General features: G+C 44.6%; 5 protein-coding genes across 6 annotated transcripts in view; 1 reads left to right on the top strand and 4 right to left on the bottom strand.

Annotated features, from left to right (window-relative positions):
- Positions 1-68: 68 nt before the first annotated feature.
- Positions 69-8,021, bottom strand: LOC6582037 (microtubule-associated serine/threonine-protein kinase 1). The gene is made up of 11 exons (XM_032731178.2): positions 7,769-8,021; positions 7,036-7,645; positions 6,450-6,967; positions 5,823-6,388; positions 4,472-5,756; positions 4,010-4,406; positions 3,615-3,934; positions 2,383-3,543; positions 1,991-2,315; positions 935-1,930; positions 69-866 (listed from the first exon to the last, which is right to left on the bottom strand). Exons 1-11 carry the CDS (start codon positions 7,880-7,882, stop codon positions 697-699), a joined length of 6,462 nt encoding a protein of 2,153 aa, XP_032587069.1. The 5' UTR covers positions 7,883-8,021; the 3' UTR covers positions 69-696.
- A 1,952-nt stretch (positions 8,022-9,973) lies between these two features.
- LOC6582036 (DCN1-like protein) lies at positions 9,974-11,297 on the bottom strand. The gene is made up of 2 exons (XM_002007713.4): positions 11,204-11,297; positions 9,974-10,978 (listed from the first exon to the last, which is right to left on the bottom strand). Exons 1-2 carry the CDS (start codon positions 11,204-11,206, stop codon positions 10,136-10,138), a joined length of 846 nt encoding a protein of 281 aa, XP_002007749.1. The 5' UTR covers positions 11,207-11,297; the 3' UTR covers positions 9,974-10,135.
- A 176-nt stretch (positions 11,298-11,473) lies between these two features.
- LOC6582035 (T-cell immunomodulatory protein) lies at positions 11,474-13,662 on the top strand. The gene is made up of 2 exons (XM_002007712.4): positions 11,474-11,660; positions 11,825-13,662. The coding sequence occupies exons 1-2, from the start codon at positions 11,474-11,476 to the stop codon at positions 13,420-13,422; spliced, it is 1,785 nt and encodes a 594-aa protein (XP_002007748.1). The 3' UTR covers positions 13,423-13,662.
- Positions 13,463-17,736, bottom strand: LOC6582034 (protein argonaute-2). Of its 2 annotated transcripts, XM_044010050.1 has the most exons (9): positions 17,647-17,736; positions 17,521-17,562; positions 16,742-17,137; positions 16,215-16,648; positions 15,455-16,150; positions 15,033-15,386; positions 14,309-14,968; positions 13,878-14,248; positions 13,463-13,803 (listed from the first exon to the last, which is right to left on the bottom strand). In XM_044010050.1, exons 1-9 carry the CDS (start codon positions 17,660-17,662, stop codon positions 13,713-13,715), a joined length of 3,060 nt encoding a protein of 1,019 aa, XP_043865985.1. In that variant the 5' UTR covers positions 17,663-17,736; the 3' UTR covers positions 13,463-13,712. The 2 variants fall into 2 exon arrangements, with proteins under 2 accessions (XP_043865985.1, XP_002007747.2); XM_002007711.4 differs by having other exon boundaries at positions 16,215-17,137.
- LOC6582033 (cyclic AMP response element-binding protein A) overlaps positions 17,647-20,849 on the bottom strand; it is a 17,656-nt gene continuing 14,453 nt past the window's right edge. Inside the window, exons 4-6 of the mRNA XM_032731167.2 lie at positions 20,332-20,796; positions 20,106-20,249; positions 17,647-20,035 (exon numbers count right to left, since the gene is read on the bottom strand). Of these exons, the coding sequence (XP_032587058.1) occupies positions 19,841-20,035; positions 20,106-20,249; positions 20,332-20,796 (804 nt within the window). The 3' untranslated portion in view covers positions 17,647-19,840. The remainder of the gene's footprint in view (positions 20,036-20,105; positions 20,250-20,331; positions 20,797-20,849) is intronic.

Below are 20,849 nucleotides of genomic sequence, written 5' to 3'. Positions count from 1 at the left end.
CTGCACAATATATATGCAGTAACGGCGCTCAACATTGACATTCAAATATTTGTTTTGAAGCATTTGAATACACACACATATAACATTTATTTAATACAATATATATATATTGATATCGGCAAAGATTATAGATTTGCAAAAAAGGCTTGAATAATTTTAACCAAGCAAGCGGATTTTTGTGTTATTTACGCATTTTATCATTATTTTTTAGTAAGCCGTTACCAGCTCGAGCCGTTTTCTTGGGCTTTTCCTTTTTCCTTACAAGACTTTAATTCTATCAATGTTATACATTTATATACAAATACAATATTGATAATTGCATACTGCCGCCATTACATTCCTAATACATTCGCCTTTTAATTGGAATATTTTGCAAGTTTTTTGTTTACTAATTTACAATTTGTATTAAGAATTTTGTAAGTTACGAGATACTACACACTACTATATTCTTCACAATTTTCTAATTTTTTTCTTTCTTCTTATTTTTTCTAATTCAAATATGTTTCTGCACAAAATCGGCATTCGAGCTTGCCAACACAATACACAATCCCATGAATACATTTATCAATTCAATTTGCCGCTGGTTATGGCTCACTTCTCTTACGTATCATTCCTTTAGTTTTGTTAATATTTTAGGCTAAACATTTAGATAAGCTAAATATTAAAATTAAAACAAAAACATCCAGTTCTGTGGCGCTACTTCTTTTGCTTGGCAGCCAAAGTTGCATCCGTTGTTGTTGGCGAAGTTACAGATCCCTTGCCTGTTATTGATGATGTTGTTGCTGTTGCTGACTCCTTGCGGAAATCACTGGCGCTTAATGGCCTAGTCGTTGTAATCGAAGATTTCTTAGATGTACTGATTTTGCCTAATGTTGTAAATTAGAAATGAAATCAGTGATACATCAAGTACATCTTCATTATAAGATAAACTTACCCAGTTCAGCTTTCCTGGCCTTGTCCGAATGATCGGTTTTTGATAATGGCTTTTCTAGTGTCTGTGATGGCGACGATGTCTCGCTCTCCCCATGCTCCTCAATGGCCGGCAGAAATATCTCCGATGCACTGCTACTGTCTTGTGTGCTAGTGGGCGAATCCTTCTCTTCGGCAATACGTGGCAAGAGCTCACAGCTGTTGCTCCCTATGGCTACGTTGTTCGTTGCTTGATTATCAACTGAAGCTGTGGCTGTGCCACCAGCTGATGCTATTGCTATTGCTGAGCTCGTTTGCCTTTGAGATTCCTCAGTGCTGCTAATGCTGCTCAACTGTTGTAGTTGTTGTTGTTGTTGTTGAGGCTGCTGTTGTTGTTGTGGCTGCTGCTGCTGCTGTGGCTGCTGTGCTCCAGGTGCAACACCTGCACCTCCAGCCGGTCGCCAAGTGGCCGCCACGACGCGCTGATGCTGATGGGGTTGCGTTTGCTGTTTAATGGGCGGTGAGCAGCAAAGTGGCGAAATTTTCGTCTCAGCGCTGCGAGGATGCAGTCGATCCGGTGACAGAGCGCGTCGCAGCAACGGCGAACTGGGCTCAGCGGATTTAGTGCGTGCAAAGCCAGCCTTCTTGGTGGTAGCACTTACGGCCGCCTGCAGCGTGGGCAGTGTGCTGCCTGGACTATACGACTGCGTGGTATTGGATGCGCCAGGCTGATGACCCACCAGAGGAAAGGCCAACGGCGATGGCGAGCGAGTGGGCGACGATGGCAAAGGCGACGGAGACGGTGTTCGCGCTAAAGGCGACAGCGGTATGTGACCCACAGACTTGCGGCGATTGGGCAACGCATTGCTGCTCGAGGTGTGAAGAGTCTTTAGGCCGCTGCCAGCGGAACCACTGGCAGTTGAGCCAGCAGCGCCACTGGATGCAGCATGTAGCTTGTGCTTAAGACCATGCAGAGTAGAAGGGCGCTGATACAGCTGTGGTACAACACCCGTGGGTGAAACTAAATAGGAAATTGATGGTTAATATCAATTGATAATAGCAGTATTATATAAGAACTAACCAGGCACATTGCCCACGGATGTGGCACTATTGCCCACAACGGCGCCCACATGCGGCAACAACACAACTGGGCTGGCCGGCGGCAAAGGCAGCTGCACACCCAAGGCTGTCACGGGTAGTGCAGCAATAGATTTGGCTCCATTGCCATTGCTTGTGCCATTGCCCCCACTCGAACCGGTGGGCGTGTTGGGAGACGAGGATGAAGGCGAAGTGGACTGCGATGATGAGTTAGCCGCCGACTGACAGCAACTACTGTGATACGACGAGTCCAACGGCGACAGATTGCGCGCAGAGGGTGTGGTGGGTGAACTGGTGCCCGCCGAGTACTACGAACAGAATGAATAACATAAAAAATCAATAATCTGATAATCTCTCTGCCCATATTTCACTCACCTGTTGCATTTCGGCATTTGCTCGCTTGCTGCTTATACGCCGGAACAGCGACGTCTTACGTTTCTTGTCGTGCTCGCGCTTCGTCTGCTTCTTCTGGCGGTTGACGCCCTTCTTGGCCAGCTTGCTCTGCATGAGGTCACGCTTGCGACCACCGCTCTGTATGCTTGTGTGCTCCAGAGGCGTGGCACGCAGTGTCACATGCTCACCGCCACTCAGCAATAGCTGCAGCACCTGCGTGTGGAATAGACCCTGGATGGGCTCGCCGTTGACATGCGTGATGAGATCGGCGGGTCGGAGTCCTGCCTCAAAAGCGGGACTGCCCTCGTCCACGGCCATGACCAAATGGTGCATGGTATAGAAATCGGTGTCGCCATAATAGACGCGTATAGTGTGTACAGTGAAGCCAAAGCCACGTGGTCCGCGTCGTATTATGATGGGCGGTTTAAGATTCGTCACCAGCGGCGACAGCTCGCGACAAGGCGATGTGTCCCTTGAACTAGCAGTGCTCGAGCCATTGCCGCCACCACCAGCGCTGCCTGGTGACTGAATGCCACACAGCTGAGCCGCCAATTGCGTGTTGTCGAACGAGGACATTAGCGACAGCCCCAAAGCCGAAGCGGATTTCACAATCGAACGTGAACGATGATGCTTGACCCCATACGAATTGGGTCCACTGCTGCTGTCCATAGACTTGGGCTGGTGTTGTAGCGCTAGTGGCGATTGCTCGCGTAGATTCATGTTCTCCGTGGAGGAGCTGCCCGCGCTGATGGTCTCATCTTCAATGGAGATGGAGAATCGTGGCAATATATCACGCGCACAAACTCCCTTACGTTTGCGATTGATCTGCGGTGAAAAATCATCGCTATCCGTTTGCGAACTCTCCGGCGTACTGCGAGAAATGCTGCCCACGCTGGTTGGTTGCGGCGTCGCTGTGGACGACAGAGTCGATGGCGGCGGTGTGGCCGGAGTGCTTATGATGGTCGTTGTATTCGGTGGCATACTGTGGCGCTGATTGGGACGCACAGCCGCCGGCGTTGGCTGCTGTAAATAATGCTTGAGCATGCGCAGCTCAGCATCATTGCCAATGGTGACGTTATGCAACAGTTCCGGCAAAAATTCGCTGTCCGGCGTGGAGGGTACCTTCAGACAACTGGATGAGAGCTGCAAGTGAAAGACAGAAAGATGTATATATCAATGGAACGAGAAGCAAATATTCCTTTTGAGTTACTCACATCCAGCTTACGCAACTGCAGCGTGTTCAAGAACTTATTGACCACGCCCTCCTGGCTTGCAGCTGTAGGCATCTGTTTGGGCATTGCTCCTGTGCCGGCCATAGTCGCTGTTGCTGTCGCATTTTCCTGTGCACGCGACGGCAATGTTGTTGGCGTGGTTTTGGAGCTGTCCGTTGTGGACGCCGTCGCATGGCGAGACCAGCTGTAATGCTGCTTACGATACTGCGGCGTATAGGAATTGAAGCTACCAAACACTGGAGTATCGTCGGTGTCATCGGTATCGTCGCCGGCCAAATCGTGATTGTAGCGATCCATGCGTGCTAATGAAGTGAGGACAAGTAATTAGTATACTATAAAAGGAACAAAGCTCTAGAATACAGAAGCAATCAACTCACTATCAAAGTAGCTGGTATCATCCTCGTGCGACAGCTGCGGCACAAACTCTGCCTTTTGGCGGAGCAACGAGTTCCAATCCATGCCCTGGAAATAAACGTGCTCCTTCACTTCCAGAGCACCAATCTGACTGCCTAAGCGATCCCGCGGATTCTGCTGCAGCAACTGTGATATTATATCCTTTGCCTCCGCCTGTACGGGCCAGTCCTCGCTGTCCGGCCACTCAATGTCATCGTTGACGGTGTGCGCAAACAGCTCCTCGGCGGTCTCGCCGAAGAACGGCACACAGCCAATGAGAAACTCATACAATATTATGCCCATGGACCACCAGTCGACGGGCTTGCCATAGCCCTGTCGCAAAATTACCTCAGGTGCTATATACTCTGGAGTGCCATAGACCTGCAGAGGAGGAGAATAGCTTTAGAAATCTATCAATATATATGTATTTGTGAATCTGCATATACCTGCTTATCGGAAAATTGTCGCGTCTCTGAATCAATATAGCCTTCATACAGATTGGTGGCCAGCGACATAAGACCCATTTTGGAGAGTCCGAAATCGGTGAGCTTAATGTGACCAAGGGCCGTGATTAATAAGTTGTCCGGTTTGAGATCTCGATGGACAATACCATAGCTATGCAGATACTCCACGGCTAATACTGTTTCGGCGAAATAAAAGCGCGCCATGTCAGCGGGCAGCGGGCCAATGTTCTTGAGCAACGTGCCACAGTCACCGCCCTCCACGTACTCCATGACCAGGCAGAGATGCTTCTTGGTCTCAAAGGAGCAGTACATGCTAACCACAAAAGGATTGTCGGCAAACGATAGTATGTCACGCTCGGCGAACACCTGCTCCACCTGATTGCGCAATATGAGATTATTCTTGTTGATCTTCTTCATTGCGAAGCGCTGGCGCGTTGTCTTGTGCTTAACCAGGTAGACGGCGCCATAGGCACCATTTGAGATCAGCTTGGCAATTTCGAAGTCGTTTTCATGCGGCAGCGGTTGTTGTTGTTGCTGCTGCTGCAGTTGTTGTTGTTGTTGCTGCTGCTGCTGCTGTTGTGCAGCAGTTGTCTCTGCAGTAGCTGCTGGCGTGTTCAGCTGGCTAATGGACAATGCAAAACTGGGCGTCGGTTGGTTATCACAGCCCACCGGCGTCTGTGGCGGCTGCTGCGGTAATTTCGGTTGTGGCGTACAGGTGCCACTGCCACCCGAATTACCTGTCTCCAATGTTACGCCGTCCAATGTGAGATTGCTCAGCTGCTTGGCCGCACAGGTCAAGGGTGAGTTGAGCAGCAGTGCACCGGCAGCTGGCTGCGTATCGAGCAGCTTGTCTCCGCCAGCCGTCACCTGCTCCGAGCACATTTGCTGCGTCTCGCGCAGCTCTTGCTGCAGTTCCGCAATGGGATCACGATTGAGGCCGAGCTTGTGTATAATGTACTGCGGTATATCCGCCTTAATGACAGGCATGGCCTTCGCATGGCCCTCGGCTGCCTCGAGCAGCTCGTAAAACTCTTGCGGATCGAATTCCAGACATTCCAACAAACGCGCTGGCCGCGATATGATCAACAGCAACTTTTTGATAACGCCACTCAGCTCGGCAGCCGCCTCCGGGGACTTCTCCTTGGTCTCCAGCAACAGACGCTCCAGATTCTCGCTCAGCTCGTAGAAGTACTGTGACGTAATCAACTTAGCCTCCGATTTGTGCAGACAATCCCGAGCCATTTCCAACACTTGATGGTGTACAAAGCTAAAAAAATGTAAACAAATAATATTTCTGACATTTATTAAATTGTTAAATCAAATAAAAACCTACCGCACAATGGGCTGAGAGTCACGAAAACTATTGCACGCAAGGCTTTTGTTCTCGTTGATGAAGTGCTTCAGACGCTCCTCCATTTGCTGGGTGGCTTTGGGGAAGCGTTCCTTATACAGCGTATTCATCACAGCTATCTCATTGTCCACAATGGGCGAACGGGATGGACTGGACAGCGAACGTGAGCGTGGCCGAAAACAGGGCGACATGCGACCGCTCGGCATTGACGCGGTCGATGCATTCGCTGCATTAGCTGCATTAGCGGCGTTAGCATTGGCATTAGCATTGCCGCTGCAGGCGACGCTCAAATCGGCGCAACAGTTAATGCATGCGATCGGTGGTTTCAATGGCTGTGGCTGCAGCTGTGCGAGCTTTGGTGCATGCTGCGGCTGCTGCTGCTGTTGTTGTGGCTTATGCGCAGCCAGCAACAATGCACAATGCTTAGGGCAATGCTGCTTCAAGTGTTCCGCACAGCAGGCACCAGCTGCCACTGCGGCTGCATCCTCGTGACCAGGCGGCAAATTGTGCGGCAAATGATTTAACGCCTCCTGACTGGAGCATTGCGACTACACAGGAAAACGAATGGCATGAGGGTATTTAATTAATAACATCGAATTCGATATTTACCGATAAATTAGAGCTGCCTGGTGTGGTGCCATAGCCGGAGGACGGCAACGATGCCACCGACCAACGTCTGCCATCGGCAACGCCGCGACAAGAGGCGATTCGTTTGATGGGCGCAAATGCGAACGGCATGGACGAATTGAGGCGCGGACTATCCGCCGGGCTAGCCGAATATGGTGAATGGGCGCGTGAGCTACCAGCCATGGCAGCAGCATTGGTGACCAGACTCAAGCGATGATGAGCCACACCGCTCGATCCACTGCTGCCAGCGCCCGAAGTGGAGCCGCGCATGACCACGCCATGCAAATGATGGTGCTTGGACAGGGCAATGCCACTGCCAGAGCGTGAGATATTTAAACCAGGAGCTGTTGAATTCATACCCCCCGCGCCTCCTGCGGCGGCGGACACTGCTCCAACACCTGGACCACCGCAGCTGAGTTCATGGCGAAAGTAATTACCCGTCAGGCATGGAGCAGATTTGCCCAGTGAGGAATGGCGCATACGCAACAAATTGGACGCTTCTACAAAACCCAAATTATAATATTAATGAGCTATAGGGGAGCTTGGGAAAGGGGGAGACAATTCTTACCGCTGCCGGCAGCCCGAAGGGAGTTCGTATGCTGCTGATAGGAGATCTTGCGCAGCAGCGCCGTGTAGCCGCGCGAGTGTAGCGAGCTAGAGCTGCCCGAGAGGCCGCCCGACGAGCTTTTGGTTAAATTGAGATTGCGTATTAGCGAGGAGCCATTATTGCTGTTGCTATTGTTGTTGCTATTGCTGTTGCTGTTGTTGTTGCTGTTGCTGTTGGTGGTGCTGTCATTGCAATTGGCACCCAGCTTGGCCGGCGAGGCAGGCAGCAATTCAACGCCGCTGCTGGCATCGGCGGTGCTGGCCGAATGAGCGTGCGCCAAAGCATTCGCATTCGCACTCGCCGCAGCCGCTGCGGCTGCATCGTGATCCGAGTCCTCGAAAATCAGCACACGCGCCGAGTAACTGGACTGCGGACGTATACGCGATAAATTGGCAGAGTTTAGCTGCCGCTTGGCCACGGGACTGGCATCACTGCAGCTGCTGTTGATGGACGAATCGCATATCGCGCTAGCATCGTTTGCACCAATCTCACTGGCCAAGCTACGATCAATGAACGCTTGTTGTTGCTCCTGCGTGGACTCATCTCGTTTTTGTGGTGTTGATGTTGATATCTTGATGCATGCTGTATTCGCAGTTGTTGTTGCTGTAGTTGATGCTGCTGTTGCTGCTGCTGCTGTTGCTGCTGCTGTTGCGGCTGCTGCTGCTGTTGCTGCTGCTGCTTCTGTTGCTGCTGCTTCTGTTGCTGCTGCTGCTTCTGTTGATTTTGGTGAGGCTGTTGATGTTGCTGCTGCTGCCGCTCCTGTTGCCATCGACGACGACTTGGAAGCCAAGCTCTCCTGGCGGCTCATGACGTTAACGCGTTGGTTGCTCAGCGCACTTATACGACTTGCATGTTGTTATTGCTGATGTTGCTGCTGTTGTTGCTATAGTTGCTCTTGCTGTGGCTTGGCATGGCGGCTGCTGTTGCTGCTGCCGCTGATACAACTACTGCTGCTGCTGCTGCTGCTACTGCTGCTACTTCTGTGGCTGCTGTAAATAACCAAAAAACAATAATTAGCATGGAGCTGACAACGCTGCCCCAGACACTGGCAATTGCTACAATAAACACATATACTCACACATATACATACACACACGCAGGCAAACAAAAAATCGAAATAAATTTTGTTGAATTTTCATTTTCACACACGTCAATGAAAATTTCATTATAAATAAATACATATATACATATACGTATTTGTATATGGTACATATAAAATAGTTCACCTGCTAAAAAAGTGATCACAAATATATATGTACATATATGTATGTCTCTATACAGTATGCTAACGAAGTCTTCGTACATGTTGCTATTTTTATCTTTATTGAATTAAAAAATTAACAAGTGCAAGGCAAGAAATCGTGTTGCAAATTATTTATTCAATTCTGTAGCTTATCACAAAAAAAAAAAAAAAAAAAAAAAAAAAAAGTCATAAACCGACTTTACCGACTTTATATAACGTAAGGCTCAAATTGAATGAAAAAACAGCATAAGAACTTAACAACATACATATATGGCATATTCATATATACGCATATGTATATAATAAAAAGTTTTTATTTTATTAAAAACAGACTCGTATTATTAATTGATTAAGATTGCAATAAAAAAAAAAAACAAAACAGTTTTTTTCTATCAAAATCGTATATATATATATATATATATATATATATATATATATATATATTTATATATATGTATGTGCAAATGGCTGTTTTATTATCTGCAGTTTTCTAGTTTGTGAAGGTTCTTCTTTACGAGTGTATACTGTGCTGTGATAAAAGTCAGCTTACAAATTGAATTGATGTACATATTTGTGTTAATAAATATGGTTCTTAAAATCGAATGGGCGACGTTTACCGTTGAAATTACAATGGGGTGGGGTTAACTGCTAGGCCTTGATGTAGGGGAACTCAAGTTGGGCATATGTACAATATATACAAACAGAGCGTGTAGCGCCGATCGTGCGTCGCTAGTTGTCGTAGTCACGACGTCGACGGCTGGCTCTGCGGTTATCAGTTAAGTGTTGGGTTTTGTTTTTTATTTATTTTTATATGTTTAGTGCCACTTATTTACACACACATATACATATACATAAATATACAAGTCTGCCTCTGCATTTGCATACGTGTGTTCGTGTGTGTGTATTTGTATAGGTTCACTGTATATCTGTTTGGATTTTATTCGCATGATAATTTAATTCGTTTTATTATTTGTCAAGTGGTTGCTTAAACCGCCAAGGGCAGCTCTCGATGGGGGTTCTATTTAAAGGATTTTGACGCACAATAGAAACACAAAAATCAACTTAATTGCGTTCAGAGGCCCCAACAGCAGCAACAACAACAATGATAATGACACATACATTTGTCATTCAGCGCCGAGTGCTCCACACCTAGCTCAGTGCCAGCGGCAAGGCAAATACATCCTTATCGTTGACTGTGTGTGCGTGTGTGATGATAGGTGTAGACTCCTTATGAGCCGCCCACTGACTGCCTTTTACGCACACAGGCAAACAAACGCACAGACACGCACTCTTGGTCACACTCACACTCATACACACCACAGGGAGTGTGGGGCAACAATTGATTGTTACACACGTTACATGCACTTTGTATAATTTTTGCACATTACATGATATACGCTGCAAGTATAGCGGATTCGCACACTTACGTGCAGCGCACGCAAAGCTATAATAAACTATAAAATAGTTGCAGATTCTCTAATAGGCGACCAGAGCGACGAAAAATCGTTGTTACAATATCAATTGTCTTTTGTACGTTACGGTCACACTAACTAAACAAAGTTGGGGATGATAGACCAGAAAATTAAATCGATAAGCTGCATATCGATATACTCTTGAATATTGTATCGGCCTTAAATACAGCTTCAAAGATGAATATTTGCTGGTTACATTTACTAATTTTATTTACTTTCCTTTTATCGAAGTGTTATTGTAAATTAACTCGCATTGCTTATTATCTTCATTATTTAAAATAATCCGAATAAAAAGCAAAAAAAATTATAATTAATGAGAATATATGTATACATAAAGCAACAATCGTTAGCCATAATTCATATTTGTACTATGCGAAGTCTGGTAAGCGCTTGATATGTTCTTCTGGGACGTTGATTGCTGCGTGGGCTGCGTTTGATCTGTGGCAAGGTGGTTGTTCTCCTGACACCATTCGACGAAATCGTCAATTAGCACGGGCCAAGCGCCCTCCGCGTCATAGTTGCTCATCCGATCATCGATGTTGGTGGCGAAATCCAGCAGCAAATTCCAAGTGTCCCTTGAAATTGCACGTTTGTGTTTCTCTTCGAGGAACTTGCACCAGATGCCCAAGAATTTGAAACGATCGCTGAGCACAATACACCAATACGCAATGGCCATGTCCAGATCAATGCCCTTTTGGCCCGGATCCTTTGCATAATTAAAAGTGAAATGATAAAAATCCTTGAATTTGCCAGCATCATTCAATTCCTGTTCCAGCAATGGCAATTTCGACTTGAGCTTCTCTATGCTGTCTATGCCCAAGTCACACATGCCATTAATGAACTCATCCCGCGAGAACTCGCACTGCACCTCTGCGTGGAATTTCCAGGCAATGATGAGCACAAGTTTGGAGTCAGGACTTAATTCCAGATCCTCAAGAAATTTTATGACACCCGATGAGCTGATCTTCTGGGCATCAGTTGGGTCGCGATAGCGCATAAATAGCTGCTCGATACGCTTGCGATCGAGCTCACGATAATAGTATTCAGGATTCTGAAAATAGTTATCGCTGGCCAAATCCATTTTCCAATCATTCTGTTGCAGGCAGAAAATGGCTGTCTGTTCGCCTGTCTGTGTTAGTGAGATAAATTTCTTCACCTTGTCACGATGCTGGCTTGACTTTAGCTTGTTCTGCAAAAATAAACAATATGAATATTGTTAGCCAACCACCAATACATTCACACAGATTTGATGTAAATGCGAATTGCATAAATACACCAACTACAATTTGTGCGTGCGCTGGCGCTTCTCCGCAGGAAGAAGCAGCAGCAAACAAAAACAAACAACATTTGTCTGCACTGAAATGCCCAAATAATGTGACTAAATTTATAGTCATGCATTGTGCTATGTACTTACCATGATTTATATATTGTATTTGTTATTATTTACTAGTTATTAGCAAAGTTTTCTCTGCGTTGATGTTCCGAACGTCGAAACCCAGAGATGCCTATGTATCGATTTATTCGTAAAGATTTGGCAGCACCGCAAGTGGCAACACTTTAATGTCTATCGATAATTTACATCTGACTCAGTATTGATTTTCAGAGACCAACAACAAAAGATAATAAGAAAAAAACACAATAGCAGACGCAAATCCTTAGTGTAAAATTAGGGAAAATCAACCAGATGCATTCCCAATGTCTGGTCCTGGTACTGCTCTATGCAGCCGTAATCCACGCCAGTGATATCACAAATATTGTGTTTGGGAATGTTAAGGAAGGTGTTGTGGCAGCTTTTGGTGACTTTAATTCCGATGAACTTACTGACATATTCGTCATTCAAGATGACAGAAAAATTCTACAAATATTATATGGTGCGTATATGCTACACAATTTGAGAGTAATGAAAGTAGTAAAATTGTGTTTAATCATTTGTGAAAATGCTCAATGCCATAGATGATGCTCTTATAAATGAAATATGTATATAGTAAATTATTCTTGAACTTAATGAATGTCTGATAATTATTATGCTCAACAGGAGCTGATACGGAACCACTATTGCGTCTGGGTCCTTTCTGCAACTTTAATGACAGAAGGATTGTAAGCGTTACACCTGGAGACTTTGATGGCGATGCCTTGATGGACGTTATGGTCAATGTGGAGAGAAGTAAGAATATCTATGACGTCTATATCAGTTGGGGCAACACCACAATGTTGAATTGTTCAAAAGAGCCTGTTATCCAAACAAAGGGCGAGGCAATGGCTCTCGACTTCAATCACGATATGATCATTGATCTGTATGGATTAGATCCGAATGATACGCGCAGTTTCTGGATCTTTAATAGCAAACGGGAGCCACCGAAGGTCGTGCATCAAGCCATGCCCACTGGGGGCACAGCTCAAACTCTGATCATCCCGAACGCGAATGCATATTTGGATTTGAATGGCGATTATCTGGCTGATCTGTTTCTACAAACGAAGACCTCCTATGAGATTTGGTATGGGATCAATGAGAAAGATGGTCAGGAGAACTTTAGCTATCAGAATTCCATCACCTACGAGCTGGTGGGCTCTAACGACTACGTTGTGGGCCAAGCAGTTTTCATGGACTTCGAGCTACGTGGCGTGCAAAATATTGTCGTACCGTTTTGCGTGCAGGAGAATTGCAAAAATTCGACAATATTTGTGCACGATGGACACATGTTCTACGATGTCCATGTGAACTTCAAGGATCCGCATGGCGTAACTTGGGGATTTGTACCGCCAGACCCGAATGATGTGTACTTGAAGACCATCACTGCCCGCAGCGGTGACTTCAATCTTGATGGCTATCCCGATTTGCTTGTCACCCTGCAACCGTTGAGTGTGGCAAAGCCTGTGATGCAAACGTTCCTCCTAGAGAATGTCGCCTGCAAGACGTGCAGCAAGAAATTCAAGCGCACCTTCGAAGTGCACTGGACAGCTTTGGCGCCCATGGGCAATAATACAGTAGCTGGTGCCTTCTATGACTTCTACCAGGATGGTGTGCTGGATGTGATACTCATGGAGAAGCAGCAGAATGGCAATTATCGTCCACTTGCGTTCCGCAACACCCTCGACTACGACGCCAACTTCGTGAAGGTGATTGTGTTGACTGGTTTGGTGAATGTCCTAAATCCCACACTGCGCACGCCGTTGGGTCGAAAGAAGCGCACGTATGGCAGCAATCTACCTGGTCCGATCATCACGTACAACACAACCACGCAGGATGGCGATCAGCAAAGTGGCAGCAGTGTCCAACTTCCTCAATCATCCTATTTTGCGCTCCAGCTGCCCTACACGTGCTTCGGCCTCGGTCGCACGCCCAACTTTGTGGATCAGCTGGTCGTGGGTCTCTATGGCAAGTGGCACAGCTGGACACAGCTCATACCCAACTCGCAGATCATAGTGGTGCCTAAGCCGCTCGATCAGCCACAGCACTGGAAGGCGCTGCTCTTCGTCACGCCCAGCAAACTGATCCTGATGAGCGTTGTCGCATTAGGCGGCACTTGTCTCGTGATTGTGCTCATCATATTGGTTCTATATGTTAAGGAGAAGCGCGAAGACAGGCAGGAGCGCTTGCAAGAGTCACATAGATTCCATTTTGATGCGATGTAAAAAGCAGTGCAAAAAAAAAAAAAGAAAACAATATTAGCAATTCCGATTGAACCAACTGCAGTCGCTTTATTATTTTATATATAATCTCTTTAATTTGTTAACATAGCTTCACAAACCAGAGTTGTTTTAATTATTACAAAACAAGTTACGCATAGACAGTTGCTTCTATTTAAAACTGATTATGCATATAATTTATATAGTTTAAAAAATGTGATAAAATAAAAAAAAAGATTCAATGAATATAACGCATATTTTTGGGAGTTATTTTATATGATTTTTTGTTTTTTTTTTTAAACGAAATACATGGGATTCGTTTTCAGAAAATCGGGCACAATCAGACGGCGTTTATATTCCTCCTCTGGCGAGCGGCATAGACGAGATCTGTCATTAAATATAAATAAATAAACAGTACAATTAGTGACATGAGCATGTCTGAAATCTATTGTGCAGCTAACCCATAGATGTAGACGCGTCCTCGTGCTGCAGCCAAGTGAGCCAAATAGGCTGGAGCTGGGTATGAGACGGAGCGATTGCAACGTGGAAACATGTGGCACAAATTGTAGGTCAATTGCTGCAGTAGATCAATATCTAGGTTGCCCGTGTTCTCAATAACGTTGTAGCGTGTGGGCTTCGCAGTGCCCTGAATGGACTGATGGCTGACCATGAAGAATTGCATCTCGTTCGGGTGAACAATGGTGCGGTCGACTACAGTGCCGGGCTCAACGTTGTTGAATTTATTTCTTGGATGCGGCTGCCCCTTTGGAAAGAATCGAGTATGATGACGCTTCACCACAATAATGCAGCACATCTTTGGCTTAATGCCCAACTGGAAACCAAGAGAATAGCTTTAACTTTGTCGACAACTTTAAACCAATAGGAGCTTAACCTTAGTGCAAGCCACGTAAATACCCTTCAGTTCAATGTTCTTGATCTTCATGAATTGGCCATCGCTGACGCCGTCACGATAATATATTATATGGTCCGGATAGCGCTTCTGATGCTCTTTGTACACACGCAAGTGCTCCGTTACAATGGACTCCATGTCTAATATTTCCTCGGCTGCTCTGCCGCCGGCCCCGCATTGCAATCTATATTGCATGTTGAATGAGCCGCCGTAAGCGTCGTGTGATGCGGCCACACCCACCACACTGGGTATATCGCGTTGATCCGGTGAAGGATGAGTGACATCGGCACCCAAATACATGACATTCGTGAGCTGTGTACGTGGATCATCCTTGAGCTTGTGATTGATGCCGTTGAGCTTGGAATTGACCTTCAAAAGAATGTTTCCAACCAACTGTGCATTGAGACGACGGTCCACATTATTGTGCTTGATGCACTGCGTCAATATGCCATGTTGCAGTTCGGCTTTTTGCTTGATGACTTCATAGGTGGCTCCCCGTGATGGTATGATAACAAAGACTAAATCAAATCGATTGAGTTTCAGCTCCTTGAAATGATCATCCAAGTTGCGTTCGTCTTTGAAAGTACGAATCTCTGCTCTGGGCTCCAAGCTAACATTCACATCGTTACATTGATTAACAACCTACAGAATATATATATGATTATGTGTCGAAATGCTGCAGGCATTACTCCAAGACTACTCTCACCATTTTCTCGAATTCGCAAACTTTGTTATAGAGCAGACGTGCTCCCTCGCAATGGAGTATGGCCCACTTATGAGCCTTTGGCGTTGGCTTTAAAAATTGACATCTGTCCATGCGCCATGCTCCATTTGAGGGCAATGCGAATTTACTATTCCTGTACTCCAGCTGCGGCGCAGTCAGCAGGCGACTATTCACCGTAATAAAATCAGAGCTGATGCGTATACCAAATCGACTGATAGTCAGATCAGTATTGTGATGAAAGTATTTCAATAGATCCATGATTTTTTTCTTGCGCTCGTCGGTTGATGTGGCTGCAAAGCGTATCATTTCTGAAACCTGATTTGCGCCATCCTTGCGCTGCATTGTCAATAGAGGATAAATATATTTCGATGGGTGTCAGGGTGTGTTTTCATTATATTACTCACATTTAGGGCCTGTCCCTCCTCGATGCGGCACAGTTCAATGGGCAAGTAGATGTTCTTTGCTGGTGGGCCCACGTGGAGACAATGCAGCTTGGGATATTTCAAATTGTAATTGCGTGAACGAAAGTATTCACTGACGGTCATCGTTTTGTCGTCCAGTTTGAATTTTTGCTCGTTGGCTGGCTGTGGTGACAGTCCGTTCACTTTGTAGACGCGCGGTGCAGTCGCAAAGCTGGCCGGTGCCTCGTACACGATATTAATGCCCTTTATGAAGTTCATTAACTGATAAGTGTTGCCCAGCATTGATTGTGGATTTATTTTCGACCTAAGCGCGAAGCGCTCTAGGTACTCAATCATAGGCATAGCGATTGGAAACGATTTGTGTGAGACATCGACATTCACAAATGGCCTATCGCCCAGCACAAAGCTCTGATACAGTCCAACCAAAGCCTCATAGCCGTCTCCAAGCTCGTAACGCTCGCCTTCGTTAGAGTTCTTGAAGAATGAGCGACCCGCACGTATGGCAGTCGAATGGCATGGCGCGGCAAGCACCACCTCCAGACACTGCAGTGCACGCATGGGCTTGTCATAAATCTTATCATTCATATAGCTGCGGAGTGAGCTGAGCTCCACCTCCGAATTATCCGTCTCCTTGATGGTCAATGTATAGCGGACGGTGCGGCCATGACGATCTACAACCTGTACAAAAACAAGTTGGGTAGTCAAATAAATGGATCAGATAAAAGCTATAGTTTTCGCTTGCCTGCACTTCGCCGGTTGTATTTTGGAGCTTGTCCACGCTGTAGCACGACTTGCGTCCATCAAAGGCGGCAATGGCGTTATTCAAATGCTTTGTGCGGAACTCTTCGAAGGCGTTGCGATAGAATTTCTTTGGACGTTCGGGTACAATAGAGACATCATAGTGATAGGCAATGTCTGGCATCTTCGAGATGTCCACATCCAAATAGTTGATGTCCACAAAACCAGCGCGACCCAGAGTGCCACGTTTGATGTTACCTGTTTGGGGCAGAGGCGGGCCCATGGCGCCAGCCTGTGATCGCTGGTCATAGCCCCCTTGTCGGCCCGGAGGACCACGCTGCTGTTGGCCGCCTGGTGGGCCGCGCTGCTGATAGCCACTTTGAGGTCCACCTTGTTGTCCGCCTTGCGGGCGTTTTGGCGGACCACTCTGATTACCACCTTGCTGCTGGGCACCCGATGGGCCAGCCCTACTCCAGCCTTGCTCTTGTTGTCCGCCTTGCGGGCGTTTTGGCGGACCACTCTGATCACCACCTTGCTGCTGGGCACCCGATGGGCCAGCCCTACTCCAGCCTTGCTCTTGTTGTCCGCCTTGCGGGCGTTTTGGCGGACCACTCTGATTACCACCCTGCTGCTGGGCACCCGATGGGCCAGTCCTACTCCAGCCTTGCTCTTGTTGTCCGCCTTGCGGGCGTCTTGGCGGACCACTCTGATTACCACCTTGCTGCTGGGCACCCGATGGGCCAGCCCTACTCCAGCCTTGCTCTTGTTGTCCTGCCTGCTGCGGCCGATATTGCGATGGTTGAGCGCTAGCAGGACGCTGATGCCCACTACCCTGTGCGGGCTGATTGGAACGTTGTGGTCCTGGCCCTCTTGTATCACCAGCTTGCAGCCGAGGTGTGCTCTCTCCAGGTCCAGAATCTGCAGCAGCTAAAATTGAATACGATTGTTGAAGAAATTCAATTACCGATGACGTGTTTGTGTTCAAGTTTTGTGATTCCCCCTTGCATAAACGTTTCAATCCATATTCTGATAACGCGAATAAAATTTTCTGATAACAATGTAGCCTTAATGGCAGGTCTGGTAGGTGTACATTGTACAAGAGAAAATATAATCGTGTTATTCCCCCACATATAAAATAAAGTAATACGCAACTTCTAGACTTATTGCATATAAATGCATACATACATGTATGCTTCGAGTATTACAATTACACAAACACACATACAAAATGAACATATACCGCAAAATAGTTACACACAAATGCACACATACGCACATCGCAATGCATTTCACAATTTTCAATAACTTACCTTGTTGCTGTTGCGCTGGAGCTGGTTCTTCCTTCTTATATTCTGAAAATAAAATTACATATATATAACTTAATTGCACTTGAGTGTATTGCTATCAATACATATCGCATTATTGACTGCACGTACTGTTTTTCTTTCCCATATTAAATGTTAAACAGTTCTGATGTTTTACTTTGTTCTGCTTCACTGCTTCCTTGCTTAGTTTCGTTTGTCTTTCTTATAACTTGCGTTATCGAGCACTGCTCATATGTTGCTGGCACAGTAAATGTTGCAGACCTAAAAAGTATTGCTTTCCATAATATATCGATAGCTCAGAACTGTTACTGTAGTATTGTCTATCGATTTATTCTTACGATACTTTAATTTAAATTTTAAAAGCAAAGCGGGAATTTCAATTGCATTTTTTATCAGAAATTATAATTATCTAACATTGTTTGCAAAGACTACTCCGTTTCCTCTTTTTCCCTTTCTCGGCTGCTCTGTGGAGTAGATACAAACATTTTTATGAGCCCATTAAAGTAAAATTACACAAGTTTTTGTTGTCGTTATGGTTGCATCAAATTTATTTGGAATTGCACTTTTACTTTGCCCAATTAAATGTTTTACAATTTTTTTTATTATATATTTTTTTTTCTTTTGTATGCGCTAAAAATGTTATAGCCAAAAATAACGTATGGTCATATTTATATATGTACACATTATATATAAATATATCATGCATATATCATTTGTGTATACATATATTTGTGTAAATATATTTTGCATTTCTCAATTTGCTTCAACGCATTCGAATCAAATTTTTCCATTGCACAAATGTAATTTTTGTTTCAAATTGTTAATTTTCTCTAGATTTTTGTTTTTCTCTTTAGTTTTTTTTATAAAAATTTTACTAACAATTGCACAACTTCGTCCTCATGTAATTTATGTACATTAAAATAGCTAAAGTAATTATACAATATATATGAATCTTCTCAGATAGGAAATCAATAAAACGTGACAAATTTTCCGCTTAAGTAAACCTTCATCATGTTGATTTGTTTTGCCATTCGTCGTATTCATGTGCTAAATTCAACTAACTTTAAAAACTAAAAATGACTCATAAAAATATTTATAATATAATTAATTAATAATTGATTGTTGGTTTAAAAACAAGAAATATTTAGGTTATGCCAAAAAATTGCACTATAAAATGTTTAAATTCAAATTGTAAATCATAATAAATCAAACAAAAATCTTTGCTGCAAAGTAAATCATATTGTTGTCGTCGTCGTTGTAGTTGTGGTAATGCACTTAAATTAAATTAAAACTTAACAAACAATATTTTCATTATCTTCATCTACTACTTTTTTTTATAATTGGCTCGGAAATATCGAAAGCATTTTTTCAATCTGGTAAACGAAAAAAAAAGTATTCTTAAATGCTGCATAAAGACATAGTTCGTTAAATATTCACTACAAATATATATATATGTATGTACATAGATAGTTATACATATATAAATGTACTACATAAAATTATAATTCATATATGGAATTGTTTGTCGTTCGAACAGATTTTCTATAAAACATTTTGCTTTAGCTTAGATTTGATTTTTTTTTTTTTTTTTTTTTTTTTTTTTTTTAGAAATATCGTATAAAGGAACAAAAGTCTTGCAAAATGAAATTCGAAAACTATTTTACTATTATTTCCTCAATTTTCATTAGTATTGTTTTTTGGGAAACAGCTTTGAAAGTAGCTCGTACCATTCAAGCATTCATTATTAAAACATAATATATATGTGTCGCTCTTCAATCCAATAAAATCGAATCAAATGTTCCTTTAGAGCTCATGCCGGTTGCGATTTTCCTTTTTGGTTGTGTGTGTGTGTGTAATAGTTTTTCTTTTAGTTTTTATGTAGCTTCTATTTAGAGGCTAGTCTACATGTTTGAGCTTGTCTTGCCTACGTTCTATTTATCAAATATTAGTTTATATAACAGGAATGCATGACTAATCATAATAATATAGAATACAAACTATAAGTAGCTAATCATCGATAATTATCGATATACATATATATATATATATATATATGTGTTTCTCAGTTATGGGCATTATGGACTGATAACTCCTAAGAGTTGTTGAGGTTGGGATTTGAATTTCTCTTTAAAATGGGGGAATGTTTTTTTGCGTTTGCTTTGTGCTAACTGAAAAAGCCAATAAACTGATAAATTCTTAATAAAAAACGAAAACAAAAACAAAAAAGAATCGAAATAATCGTTAAAGTAAAATAAAATATCTCTCGGGCAGGCAGGCGAAACTTGAACCGCATTGCGATCCAGGCTTAGGACTTTTTCACATTGTGCTTGCTAACTAGGGCCTGCAGTTTGTGCAGCTGACTAAGTAGATTGGCATTGGTATCCTCCAGTGACTCGAGGCGCTTCTTGTAATCGTGATTCTCAGTAACCAGAATTTCCACACGCCGTTCCAGCTGATCCATATACTCCTTCTTCTTACGACGACTTTCCTGAGCAGAGATCTAAAAGAGTTGCAAAACATTTAACTATAGATCTATAATAAAGTATATTGGGTTTTAGTGAAATTCCCACCTTATTTTTAATTTTGCGTCGTATTTTCTTAAGCGATTTCTCTTCGGCTTTGGTTAGCGGCAGCTTCTGTGGTATGGGATAGCCCTCTGCTAGAAGCGTGCGCTTCTCCTCCTCCGTCAGCAACAGGGTGCCCGTAGAGCCTTTCTGTGGGCGAGAGAGAGAGAGAGAGAGAGAGAGAGAGTTGTATAAGTATCCAATAGTGGCATAGGTGATCGAATTATCTTACTGGCTGGGAGCTGATGAGAGGCGTGTGTATGGGCTGCCTCGTCGATGGCGTGGCATTGCTGGTGGCGCCTCCATTGCTGCTGTTGCTCGCCGCTCGTGTCATAGCCGCCGACGTTCGTCGCGCACTTGAAGTCTGCGCCACTTCGCTGGTGGTAGCCGTCGAGGCATTTGGCGATAGTGGAGCAAACAAATGCTCCGGCGACAAATTGCCCTCGGAGTCATCGCTGGGCAGCGACGAGGGCGGCGTAAGGGGTATGCCATAGGCGTGTGACTTTCCCGAGCTGCTGCTGCTGCTGCTGTTGCTGTTGTTGCTGCTGGCATTGCTTTGCTTTTCGCTCTTGATGGCGATCTTGGGCAGCATCAGACTCTGGCTGCTCTGGCCAAGCAAGAGCTGTTGCTGCTGCTGCTGTTGCTGCTGCGATTTGATAAGGCTCTGGCTGCTGGCGGCCAATAAAAGGCCACCATGCTGAAAGCAAAGGAAAAGGAATTAATTTTATATCGACTTGGGACTTTTTTCGT

This window comes from Drosophila mojavensis, unplaced genomic scaffold (assembly GCF_018153725.1).
Source record: "Drosophila mojavensis isolate 15081-1352.22 unplaced genomic scaffold, ASM1815372v1 contig_74, whole genome shotgun sequence".
Lineage (NCBI taxonomy): Eukaryota > Metazoa > Arthropoda > Insecta > Diptera > Drosophilidae > Drosophila > Drosophila mojavensis.
This window is presented reverse-complemented; position numbering and strand designations above follow the sequence as displayed.

Excerpts from the sequence above, each read along its gene's own strand:
- LOC6582037 (XM_032731178.2), bottom strand. The coding sequence starts at position 7,882 with ATGAGCCGCCAGGAGAGCTTGGCTTCCAAGTCGTCGTCGATGGCAACA. Across the intron at positions 7,646-7,768 it reads AAGCAGCAGCAGCAACAGAA|ATATCAACATCAACACCACA; the intron begins GCAGCAGCAACA and ends GCATGCATCAAG. Across the intron at positions 867-934 it reads GGCCAGGAAAGCTGAACTGG|GCAAAATCAGTACATCTAAG; the intron begins GTAAGTTTATCT and ends TTACAACATTAG.
- LOC6582035 (XM_002007712.4), top strand. The coding sequence starts at position 11,474 with ATGCATTCCCAATGTCTGGTCCTGGTACTGCTCTATGCAGCCGTAATC. Across the intron at positions 11,661-11,824 it reads AATTCTACAAATATTATATG|GAGCTGATACGGAACCACTA; the intron begins GTGCGTATATGC and ends TATGCTCAACAG.
- LOC6582034 (XM_002007711.4), bottom strand. Across the intron at positions 17,138-17,520 it reads TCCAGCGCAACAGCAACAAG|CTGCTGCAGATTCTGGACCT; the intron begins GTAAGTTATTGA and ends ATTCAATTTTAG. Across the intron at positions 14,969-15,032 it reads TTTGCGAATTCGAGAAAATG|GTTGTTAATCAATGTAACGA; the intron begins GTGAGAGTAGTC and ends TATATTCTGTAG.